We start from the raw sequence: 13,022 nt of genomic DNA on the forward strand, positions 1-13,022 counted from the left end.
AGCATCAGGGCCTTCTGTGCTAAAGTCTCTTTGCCATTCAAAGTCTCTTGTTTCAGAGGGCCCAATGCGACAAATAAACACCAAAGTTCCTTTCATTTTAGGATTTCACATGCATAATTTCTCCCTCTCTGCCAGGCTCAAACCCACTTTAACACAAAGCTTTCAATTGATCACCCTCTTCCAGGCTTGGACCAACTTCATCTACTTTGCCAAGGTTTCTTTACTTCGAAAATCGAAGACTTTCAATTGTGTGCAGGAATTTGCTCAACCTGTCGTAGGACCACTTCGATTCACAATTAGTCGGTATACAGTGTTTATATCTAATCCTTTATATTGAATACCCAAATATCGAAACTTTTATCTTGAAAACCTTTATAGTGATTGTATTTAGGGTTGTGTAAAGGGTTAAATATTTTTTGGAAATGATCGGTGATAGGTTTTTAGGGGTGTGAAACAGGGAGTTGCATGGGGGACCCCCCAAAAAAATACAAAAAAATGCATTCAGTATAAAGGTTTTCAAGATTTGATATATGGGTATTCATTATAAATTACCTCGATATAAAGACATGTAACCAATTACTTACTCTCTTCTTGATTTGATCTCTTTCTCACTTTCACTTTGCCAATTCTCAGCTGGATACCTTACAGAGACTTTCGATTGAGCACCCACCCTGGTGCTTGACCACTCTGTCTAAGGTATTGTATCTTGCTTCATAAGTACAATCACTCATCAGGAGTTCAACTTTACTTGCGTCCTTGATCACATGCGTTTTGACAATGTTCGTTCCAGCGCTCGCATACAATGTTGCTGCTTGAAACCTTGGCTTCAACACGGAGAGGTCTTGTATCGGTCACTCCAACTCCCCGGCTCTGTTGATTTCACTGATGCCGCTTTGTTCTTTGGAGCCAAGGATAGTTGCACGGCGGCTGGCGTTTCTCCCAGTCATGATTATTGACGTGGTAGGGCCCTGGGTACCTCCGAGACACAATGCAGGATTCCTCAGCCTGGTTTCCCGGTCTTATGCTTTCTATTCTCGAGGTTTCTGAAAAGTAACGGTTCCTTGTCGAAAAGGTCAAGGGAACTTCCCTCCTTGCGATCACCTTTGGTTTTGCTGTCTTTCTTCTCTCATTAAATTGCCATCTTGGAACTGCTGTTTCCTCGTGTGCCTTGTCTTGCTCAGAGTGTGTTCTCGTGATCCGCCTTTTATCCACGTGGGGAAGTGTAATGGAAGTCACGTGTGTGTGATGGTCAGTAATTGCCTGACCTCGCCTGACCATTGTATTGGGACACGTCAGGTATACTGCTCGAATGTTAGTCTTTTTTCTCTCATTGCGGGCTGTCCGTGAGAAAGTGTTTGTGTTGTAAAAGGGGGCGGGGGAGTAAAGTTCTTAGATATCCTACCTGGTAGGAAGGTGTTACAAGGAATGGGATACGGTGTCTCACAATCCGGTGTCCCACTCCCACTCCCGAGGACCTCTCACCCAGGTGATCCTCCCGCACTAGTCCACCGCTAGGAACTGGATCCAAAAGCGATGGCCATGTCCTGGACACCTTGATGACAGATCCCTGGGGACTAGTGGGTGAGACACCTTCTGGTTTCTCACACCTCTCACAGTAGTAGGGCCTCTGATGCTTAGGTAGATCATCCCCCTTCCAGAAAAAAGAAAAGTAGAAAACAGAACATTTTACAAGATTCTCTAGACATAAGGAATCATAGCACACATCTGATATTACCCCACAAGAGTAAAACAAAAAAAGGAGTATCAAATAACCTTGAGGGTGCCTTGAAACGTACACATCACCTTTTATAATGTCTAGTTCCACACGATCTGCATATAGCCGCCATCTTTGGCCTCGCTGTTTGCCCATCATACACTTTTGCAAAAGTTGTTAAACTGATTTGGAAACTCTTACATTTCCGTGACTGGAGTAAGGCTCACTGTTGGAGCACGACCATCTGCAGGGCATGTCTAAGGTACATGGGGTTCATGGGAGCAAAGCCCATCAGTAGACAAGACAGTTATCAGGTATCGGAGTAATACACTACTGTCTGAATTGATTTATTCCTTATCTCAGAAGGTAATCCAATCAAATATAGCTTTGCTTATGTCAAGCATGGGGAACAATTTACAAGAAAGATTTCCTTTAGATGAGCATGGCCAATCCATTACAAACTATGAGGAGCCATATTACGTGTGCAAACACTTTGCATCTCGCCATCATGGATGTCACACAATCACCAACCAAGAACCCCATCGTGGAGGCCCCCCCTTAGCAGCAGGTGAGCAACACTCTTTGGCGGTAGCCCTAGTGCAGGAGTCCTTAATCCCTTTCTTTTCATGACCGACAACTACCAATGTCTCCTCTATGCTGCTGACTCCATCTTCCCACAAAAGCCTAGAGGTGTTAGTTTATTCCTTGGAATGCCAACGCGGCGTCCTTCAGGTGTTTTGGCCTAAAGCTCCATGATCCATCACCATTGACTAGTCTAGCTGGAGGAGATGAGCGTTGTAGGCCATAATGTCTCGATGGTGACAAGGTGTTGTAACCAATTCCCCTTTCTGACTCTGGGGTTGAAAGGTCAGGTAGCTGTGGAGCTGGGTGCTTCAGTCCTCTAAGGAATGCTGGGCCCGGGGTGCAGTGCAGTGAGGATCCCCTGCTTCAGCCCACTCTACCCTTCTCATGTGGTAGTGGCTTATCACATGGAGCCAAATCATGGTGCTCTCCTTCTACGGGAACTTTGTTAAGTAAAGATACCCGAGCACATTTTAGGCACTCACACACTCTGCATGGCACCAAATTGGAATTCCTTTACGTCCCTCAGAAGATGTGAGGCACATTCAATATGGGATTGGAGAGTGCACAAGTGCCGGAAATGTCCAACAGTAGTTAAGGACAAGACAAACGTGTGTATGCGAGCACCCGTGCTCAGAAGACCTTCTGTTTGACGGTTTCAATTTGCAAAAGGGGGTGAACCTGCGTAGGAGGGTGAAGCACATCTCAACTGCACCCATTCTTATCCATGTGAGCCAGGAATTCAAGAGATTAGTGAGCCAACTGAATTGCTTGGTCCTCAGTGCCACACAGAGAAGAAGAGGCAAACCCAGGAATTTAGCGGGAAGGCCACTCTTCAGTGGAACACAGCCAATAACATTTTAAAATGCAAAGGCCTGAAGACCTGATCCATATCAAACAAAAGGGGTCCCTGGACACTTGGTTATATTCCTACATAGGGAACGGGTTCCTGCAGAAAAGTGTAAGCATTTGGAGAGAGAAGAGGTGTGGTACAAGAGGCTGAAGGGAGGTGATCTTAGGGAGAGGTGGAGCAGGAACGAGGAGGCCATAGTGTATATGGGAGTGTGAAGGAGAGATGAAGGCTGGAGAGGGGATCGGCAGAGAGAAGGGGGGTTTACAAATTGAAAACTAACTAGGGTTTAGAGGAGAGTAAAGAGGAAGTGACCAATAAGGAGGCAGAGATTAAAGAGGATTAAGGGAAAGATCTGGAGGTGGTGGACAATCATAAGGTGGAAAGGAGACAGGATTGAGTGTAAGAGGTTATAGGTGATCCACAAGAAGTGCGAAGGAGAAGGTTAACCCCCAGAAAGGTTAGAGCACGCAAACAGGAACAGTAGACAGGACTTGAGCCTTAGAAAAGAAAATTGAACAGGGCAATAGGAACAAGCAAGTGACTGGACATTGAGGAGACGAGAGGGGAGAAATAAAAAGACCAGAGCAGTGGCAACAGTGGCAAGAAATTAGTGACCTCCTGGGAACGAGATTGCTACGACTTGTCAAAGAGATAGAGCGTGGATGAAAGTTGGGGAACAGAGATAGATCCCCAGGATAGGGAGAAGACCTGGACAAGTGGCTGGCCCCTGGTGGAGGACTTTAGGATTGGCCTTGTACCCTCCCTCTTTCAGATGCACAGGACTACTGTACAAGCACACTCAGGTCCGGCGACCCAAGGGAAAGGGTCTCCAAAGGACTAGAAAACTAGCACCAGAAAAACAAATTGTGACAAGGAAAATAAGAACGAAGTGCAGGGCCACTTAAACCCATCAAACAGTGAGTGACTGAGGTGCGTCTAGCACCCAGACTGTTTCCTTAATGTAAACTACTGAGAAGCCATCCTGTGTTTTGGTTGCCCTCTATTCATTTTGCCCAAGTCTTGCACCAATCCACAATAAACGTATTCACTTGAGAACCTTGTGTATCTCACCACTCACCGATTTTGCTCTGCTTAGTGACAGTGGCTAGCCGTTATGCAGCATGCATGTCTCTACTTTTCTTTTTTTTTTTAAATTTAATATTTTTTACTAGATAAGTAGATAAACCGGTAATACAAGAAAAGGTAAACAAATGTTAAGAGAATTAACAATTATACTCTCTCGGAGTAAAACATCCATAACAAATGATAAAACAATTTGAGCAAAATAAATTGAATGCAATTATTTTACTAAGTAGATATTAAGACAAACAAGGGGAAGAGAAGAACAAGGATTCAAGACAGAAAACAGTAGGGAAGGGTAGGGAAAGGGTATTGATGATTAAGAATTGATTATACTTAGTCAGGATTGTTGAGGTAATGAATAAACACATTCCATTTTTTGTTAAATTTGTGCAAACAATTGAAAGAAGAAGTATGACATTTTTCAATCCGATGAGTGGAACAGATAGAATTCCAGCAGCTATTATAGGATAAGTTAGACATATTCTTCCTATTATAAGTAATGTTATGAAATGCAATACTGATAAATTAAATAAAGTAGGAGATTCAATTTGTCGTATATTCGGATTATGTCTCTACTTTTCAAATAGATGTTCTTGCCACAACAAATCCAGCCCCTTTGAAGAGAAAGAGGGTAGAGTGTGTAATCTGTCCCTGAGAGTCCCCCCCTCAATAATATCTCCCTTGTTTACGGGTAAAGAAGAATAGAATCAATAACTTCAACAGAACTTCCTGAGCAGGCTCCAAGGACTGATTTTGTGACACTGAAATGAAATGGCAGCCCCTACTAATCCTGAGGTCCATAGTACCTCTAACTCCGGGGTTTTACCCGGCAGTACTCGGCCACTGTAAAGGAAATGTCAGAGGTATCATCGTGAGCAGGATGTACCAAAGAAGCCTGCACACTCCAATGATGAGAGAATTCTCAGTATGAGGTCACCTGGTAAATAAGAACTGGGCGACAAACTAAGGTACTTTCCTATGGAATTCTGGGATGTGTAGATCCTTGGCTCATGTATTAGTGGAGATAATTACGGCCCACCGGTTTTGAAAGAGGGTGAATGCGAATTGTGCGAACCCACACAAAATAAAAAGGCGTGGTATTCCAAAGGATTGACAACAGACGCAACAACAAAAAAATACCGGTCATAGAATCCATGAATGGCAGCTTGAGCAGGGGGACAGGGAGCCTCAGGGAAAAGTAGACGACATGGAGGGGTGCATGGGCTAGAAGCAAAGGAACGCCTGCGGCCATCATTGCGAGCGTGGAAGGGAGCATGGAAAAGTGATCATGGGATGGGACCACTGTGGGAGCGAGGAGGGGAGCAATGAAGCACAAACATTGAAACATGTTGCTGGCGAGCATGGAGCTGGGCATGGCAAAGATGGCACAAGGACTCATTGGGGGGATGCAGGAGGGCATTGTAACGGGGTCTGGAAGCGCGGGAAAACAGTGGGAGCAGCGATAAGGCCACGGGAACAGGAGAAGCTTGTCACAGGAACACGTCAGAGATGGGGGACAAAGATGCAGCCGGGGGACAGAGAGGGAAGGACATTGACAGACACTTGTGTCCAACTAAAACTGACAATTTACTAATAAACGTAGTGGAGCAGACTACACACACATACACCTTTAATCATTTGATTAAAAAAGGCAAACAATTTGAATTGTATAATCCTACATTTCACTCGGTTTAGATCTTTGTATTTCATTAAATAAAATGGCAATGAAGTGTCTAGAATGCTTCTACCTTGTTAGTTTTTTCTCTGTCCGGGCTAAACTGACTGATGGTTTTTCAAGATTTGCTTGTTTCCAGTTCTTAAAATGGTGTTGAATAAATGTTTAATGTCTGGCATAATATACCACTTACCACTCAGAATCTAGCCCCTAAGGGTACAATATGTAAGTGTTTAATTCTATGAAATACTTAACTATTGTCTGATGCTTTGCAGTGTTCTAGGCCCCAGGAGCATTAGTGCTTCCTATTCATTGTCTATGCACCATTGACCTGTGCAGCCAGTGCTTCAGAAACTCGGTGTCCCTTCCAACCAGGGTATATTTAGAAGGTCAGATATGTTGGAATAGGTGAAGAATCCTGAACGGTGTCTCAGTTTGCCGCCCTGGAACGTCGCCCTGTATCCGGGACAGGCCGACATTAAGCAGCGCACACCATATTTCTTCCTGCCTGCTGATCATTAGCAACCAAAAAAATATGCATTATTTCCCACCTGGTCTGATAGCATCCAGTCGAACCTCCATCATCTTCTCCCGTCCCGAGTAGTCGACATAGTTTTGGAGGTCAGTGGGCACACACAGATGCCCAGCTTTTCGAATAGCCAGGAAACCCTTCCCAAGGTGATTAGCGATGGCAGCACCTGAACAAAGGAGGAACATAATGACTGCCATGTAGGGATTGTCGGGCAACCATACTCCTGGCATATACTGGTGACGTATATGAGTGATGTGCATTGGAGTGTAGAGATGATCCGGAAGGGAGCATTACAAGGGTATACATGGTAGTAGAGACACGACCTACATGGGAATACAGTCATGGGAATGTAAAGGCGATGCACATAGGAACACTGCCACGACACACATGGAAATGATTGATTAGATCTATTGAAATGAAGACGATATGTGGGTAATGTACAGGAGATATACATGGGAACATATAGGCGACATATGCAAAAGACATGGGAATGTGGTGACAAAACACATGGGAATATCTAGACGAAGGGTTAGAGGTATAGATGGTGTAAAGACTGGAGGGGGGGTCTGTACTTCTGCTCTCTATATGGTAGAGGGGAGGCACAGAGGACCCCAGCCAAGATTCTCTATTGTTGGTAGCAATGGACGAGCAATCAAGGCCTAGCTTCTCAGGTGGTGATGCAGGCTGGTTCCTAAGTACAGTTTAGTCCCCAAGCACCCACAAAGGAATGTCCACACACTGTATTAGTTAAAACACAGTCCTTATATAATTAAGGTTCAAAGTTATATACCCAATCACAATCACTCACTTTGTGCTTAGTAAATCTACAATGGAAAATATATACAGTTCTAAGTGGTACCACAATTATTATCAGATTTCATTAAAGTGCATCAACTGTACTCTGGTCAAATGTCACACAAATCAATTAATAAAGGTAACCAACAATAGACATAGGAGGGAAAGCAGTTGCTTAAAACAATTGGCAGAATACTGGCCTTTACCGTTAGACACAGCTCTATGTGGCGATCCCCCACCTGGGCAACCTGTAAAGTAAAGATATATCACAAGCCCTGTCCATATATTGTTCTATAAGTCTTGTTTCCTTCTAGAATGTTTCTACCACCCCAATGTACCTAGAATAGCAGAGTTTGACACCGAGTCGTCGACGGATCCTTCTTGAGCGGCTCCCTTTAAAGCAGGAGCCATGGATCGTCGAGATCCCTCGAAGAAAGTGAACTCAGCGTCGAGGTGGCAGCTTCGGTCCCAGCGGTGCGCGTCGATGACAGAGGGGAAACGTCCTGCAACGAAGAGGCACGTGGGGCACCTCGATGTCGATAGTTCAGGACCGCAAAGAGATTGTGAAGAACTGTGGCCCAGTAAGGGCGTCGAGTCGTCTGGCGTCTCTACAGTTTTGGGTGGCGGGAAACCCACCGGCAGATGCTCCTCAGCGCATCGACGGCCTGGCCTTCTCCGGCAGGATAAGGCGGGCGGCGGTGCGGATGAGCACGTCTGTGAATCAATAGTCTTAGGCAAAGGAGCGTGCAGCTCCGGTCGTCAATGGCACAGCGTCAATCGGTCCCCTCTTCTGGGAAACACGGCTTCGACGGGCCTCCAGTGGTTATGCAAACCTGTGAACCCTGGTCGAGGGCAGTGGATGGAATGTCTGGTGCTTATCTTCGTACTCCTCAGCGGTCCCCATCTCCGGTCGGCAGCTTGTCGAGGGTCTGACTTCCAGGGTGCTTCGGCGAAGGTTAGCATTGCTCGATGGTCTCTCAGAGCACAGGAAGAGGGCACCTAACCAGGTCCTCTCTTGGATCAGTCTCGGCGGCTTTCTGCTTTCGGATTTCGGCGAAGGGAGACAGCAGTCAACCTTCTTCTTCAGGCCCGACTTCGAGATTCAGCTTCAGTTTCAATGTTAGTTTCAACTCCAGCTTCTGAACGAATTCTAGAAGTGAGAGGCCCCCAGATATACTAGTTGATCTCTCATTCATTCTGCTGGGTCATACTCAGGCAACCAATCACTCAGAAGGGCATTCAGCAGTCAGTCAGCCAATCAGGCATACAGTGCATTCAGGCCATTCTCCTCCCTCTCAGACACTCGCCACAAGGAATGTGTATTGGGACAAGTACCCAGCCATTCAACACTACACACTGCATTCATACCAGTTTTGGGCAGGGCTGTCTCAGTCATTGTGTCAAACACCAGAAAACAGACATCCACAACAAGAAGTGCATATTGTCACACACTCCATTCACCCAGGTCCCACCCACAGGGTGTACCCACAACATGCAGTCACTGGGAAGGCTCCATCCAGTCTGGCCTGGACTTCACAACAACACCATATATCGAACCTCCACCCAACAGCCAGTCAGGGGGAAGGGACAGAGTCAGGGCTTCCCAGGACTTTGGGAAAACAAGGTAAAAGGAAATAGAAAGCAAGAGGCCACAGGGACCATCTTGTTTCTTATCAGGAATCAACTGATTCCAATGGCAGGGCCTGGGTATCCCAATAATGGTGGATACTCAGAGCACTTGTCAAATTCAGCATGGAGCTGCCACCAGCCCATACCCTGCTCTGTGGGCCAGACACAGGTGCCCAAAAACATACACTAGGGGCACAGGGTTGTACCCCCACCCATGGGTGCCATATGGGTATCCCATAAATGTGTACACCAAACCAAAAACAGGAAGAGTTGCACTGTCAGGAGTCCCACATGGACTACTGGGCAGAAAACAATACTGAACACAAGTGAAAAAGGTCTACCGGACAAGGACAGGGAGGCCCTGTCCCTCCAATGCATTTCCAGCATCACAGATGGGAATACATGGACCTTATGCATTGCTATTGCAATATAATGTATGTGGTACTATGTAGATATATGCAGGAACAGTTGTACGGTATGTATAAAAATGTACACATAAAAGACCATGAAGGAAGTATAAATATAAGCAATTTAGGTAGACATGCATAGATGAGATACATGGGAATTAAGGAGCCTTTTTTAAAAAGAAAATGTGATTCATGAAATAGTAAAAGGTATTTTGTTAATGAAACAGGTACCATTGGAATGCCTGGTCTTTTTCGGACTGCCCTCATAGTTTGTGGTGTAGTCTATGAATGAAGCCTTCGAGACTTGTCAAAGGTCCGATATGAGAGTGGGGAAAGTTAACTTTAAAAATCATTAATGAGCTATGCCTGCTCTGCAGTGATGCCTCCTACACATCTTATGGTATCCCACGCAACCCCCCACCCCCAAATCTGGCTGCAGCTAATTAACCCCCTTTTGCAGTGCAATATTTTACTGCATTTTACCATGGTAGGTTTGGGGTGCGTAGATAGACAATCAGTGGTAGCAAAGGGGTGGGAAGGGGGTAAACAGTGGTACGAGAGCTGGTCTCCCTAAAAAAAGAAATAACTGTGAAATGTCTGAGTGCTCCAAATGCCACGGATCCCATCATAACAGTCCACTAGGAGTCCGAGAAGGTTTCCATGGAAGCTGGAGGCATTCTCAAAGTTTCCACGTCCTGCACTATCGCAGGTGTCCAAGGAGGTCATCAGGAAGGTTCTGGAGAAAGAACAGGAAAAAGATTCAACTCCATTTTCTTCCTGGTTCTCAAGACATCAGGAGATTTGAGGATAGTTTTGGACTTCAAAATCCTGCACAAGTTTCCAGACAACAGGAGTTTCAAAACGGACACTCTACATGTTGTTATACCTATGATCTCAAGGGTGAATTTCTGGAGTTCGGGCATTTTCTGGACTTGAAGGAGGAATTACTTCCACATTCCAATTCACTCAGAACACCAGAAATGGTTGAGGTTTACAGTGCTGACGCCCCATTAACAATTTTGGGGCCTCCCCTCTGGTTTGTGACAAAATCCAGGGAATTTGCCCCTTCTCCCGAAGGAGGAGCCACCCCTTTTTTGACTAGGGAGGTTAACCCAATATACGATACCCTCCCTAGCGTCAGAGGAATCAGGATCCCAATGGCCGTGACCAACCCCTCTGGGGACAAGGAATGCCCAAGTCAATGTTTGTTGGTTATATGGGAAATGAACATGGTAACAATGTACAGGGCCACTTTAAAATGGATGGCTGGGGATCTGAACTGCAGTTGTACCCGCCTCTTGGTGAGACCAATGACCAATGTAATCTTCATCTCCATTCCAGGGAGGAACTAAAAGCTATCAGGAAGCCAGCGGAAGGGGTGAGAATCAGCTGGAGAATGCGGAACGCCGGTTCATGAAGAGATGCAGAGGAGGGACGGAGAACAGAGCCATGCAGATGATGTGGTGGGTGAAGACTGACGAATCGAAGGAATTCATCCCTTCTCCCCAAGAGGGAGCCCACCCCTGTGAGGAACTCCCTTCACCAGTAATCATGGCATATATGGGTCTGTCAAACCCTGTCAACTATCAGAACTTGGCCGAAGAAAAAGATAACTGATGCTATTATTCAGAAGAGAAACAGTCTCTTTAAGAAAAAGTGACCAATCCACTGCGACAACTGGATTACAAGGGGAACACTTGTCAAGTACAAGGCGAAAAGGAAGAGGAGAAGTGAGAGAGGAAGGCATCTTCAAGAAGGGGAGGTGCCCTGGCAACGTAAACCTGGGAAGATGTAGAGTCGCGGGTGGATGCAGAGCCTGCAAACTTCAAATCTGCTGGGAAGCAGCAGAGAGAACACTGAGAAGTCAGCATAACCAAGAGCCTGAGAAGGGACGAGCTGAATGGGGCTCGAGAATTGGTGGTGGCATGACCATGAGAGAATTGTGGTGGGCAGATGGCATATGCAACTAAGCCAATACCACCACAGGGAAGCAGCAACAAGCAGAGCGGCTCCACGTTGAGACTCTGAATAACCAAAATAAGGAGCGACAAGCGTATGCGAGAGATACTGAGGAAGTCGGCTCAATAGTGCAATGGAGAAACAAAACAGTCGCCAGACCCATTAGATCCCCGAAGACGTTTCCTGGCAAGACCGAAAGTAACAGAGGACAAGTAAGGCACATGAAGATCATGGATGAGTATTATACAACACAAATAACTAGGATGTATACATTTTGGCCGTGGCACAATTGTTTGCGGCCAAATTGACCGTGGTCAGGTTGGCCGTGAAGCCAATTTTGCCACGGCCAAAACTGCCCTAATTTAAAAAAAAACACCCACCCCCTACTTACCTTTTTTCCATCCGTGCATGTTCTGACCCTCAGCGTCAGATCCATCACTCCTATGCGGGTTGGATAAGATGCTGCAGGGTCCACTTTTCTCCAGACCTCCGCAAGCAGGGGACACCCCACCTACCCCTAAAGGCAATCACTACTAGACATGGGAAGCAGGGGACCCCCGTGCAGCCCCCGCTCCCCATGTTTGGTAGTGATTACCCAAATTGGTTGTTTCCAAACGACCAAATGGTACTGGCCGAATTCAACCAGTTGTACCATATGGTCAATTAGAAACAACCAATTTGGGTAATACCACTAACTCGTCTTAGTACTAATGAAAAAAACTTTAGATAAATCTGTTGAACGTTAACTGACAGTCTGAGAAAGAGAATATTGATCGCTGAAGGGAAGAAAAATGGAAATAACTGTGCAAATACAAGAGTAGGAATAACAATCCCGAAAAGGTAGGTGAAAGAATGAGAAAAGCTTAACGTCAACCTTAATGAACTTAAGTGTTTTGAATAAAAGACAGAAAGACACAGATACCCGGAGGAGAAAATAATAAAGTGAAAAACACTCTGTCCTGGAAAGAAAGATAAAACCTGTGTCCCAAGCAGAAGAGCGGGACCTAAGAAAGAAAGAGAGTGAAGCACTGAAGACCAAAGTGGTCTTTATGATAAATCGATCGAGCCAAGTAAAACCACATCTAAAATGAATGCATATATTAACGTGTGAAAGGAATTACAACAAACTGATCAAAAGAGTTACCAAGAACTATTGAAAAAGCTCATATCCAAAAGTGCTGGAAGCACTGAGCAGGAGAAGGGAGTCATTCTCCTGTCCGTTTTATTTTGTTTGGAATAGTGATAGGGTCAGATAGTGTTTGTTTTTGGACGGTGGACAGATTCTTTTTGGACATTGGAAAAGACGACTGACGAGCCCCATAGTTATTCCTTTAGTTAGGGAATACCCCATAGCCATAAGAATAGTTAGGCTTACACCTTATTATTTAATAAACCTTGTTGAAAAATGTCCTTCAAGAGTCTTTGTCCTTCTGCCTTCTGACACTTCACAAGACTCGCAGCACCTCAAGGAACACTGCTGCTTTGACAAAGGCGGAGATCCTAACCAGGCAGGGGCTGCTGAGGCAGGAAGCAAGCGAAGAAGAAACAAGCAGTACCATTGTCCCTTGTGCAGACACCGAAGTCCCAAATGGGGAGTAGGAAATCAGAGCACCTGACCATGCAAACGGAAGAGGAATCGAGGGTGCGGATCTGCAGGGGTCAGAGAAACTGACTGCAGTACCGAATCCTGCCACTGGAAAAAAGCTATGCAGCTGCTTACAGGGACTGGTTGGAGGGCTCTGATGCTTACACTGAACAAGGCTAAACAAGCCTGTAGCCCACCAGGGACTGAA

General features: G+C 45.6%; 1 protein-coding gene across 2 annotated transcripts in view; it reads right to left on the reverse strand.

The window, feature by feature from the left end:
* LOC138488386 (adenine phosphoribosyltransferase-like) overlaps positions 1-13,022 on the reverse strand; it is a 278,013-nt gene that overhangs the window by 54,332 nt on the left and 210,659 nt on the right. For both annotated transcript variants that reach the window (XM_069615325.1, XM_069615324.1), the window contains one exon: positions 6,459-6,605. In XM_069615325.1, the coding sequence (XP_069471426.1) occupies positions 6,459-6,605 (147 nt within the window). The remainder of the gene's footprint in view (positions 1-6,458; positions 6,606-13,022) is intronic.

The sequence above is a fragment of the Ambystoma mexicanum genome, chromosome 9 (assembly GCF_040938575.1).
Source record: "Ambystoma mexicanum isolate Mex_15411 chromosome 9, UKY_AmexF1_1, whole genome shotgun sequence".
In the NCBI taxonomy this organism is placed as follows: domain Eukaryota; kingdom Metazoa; phylum Chordata; class Amphibia; order Caudata; family Ambystomatidae; genus Ambystoma; species Ambystoma mexicanum.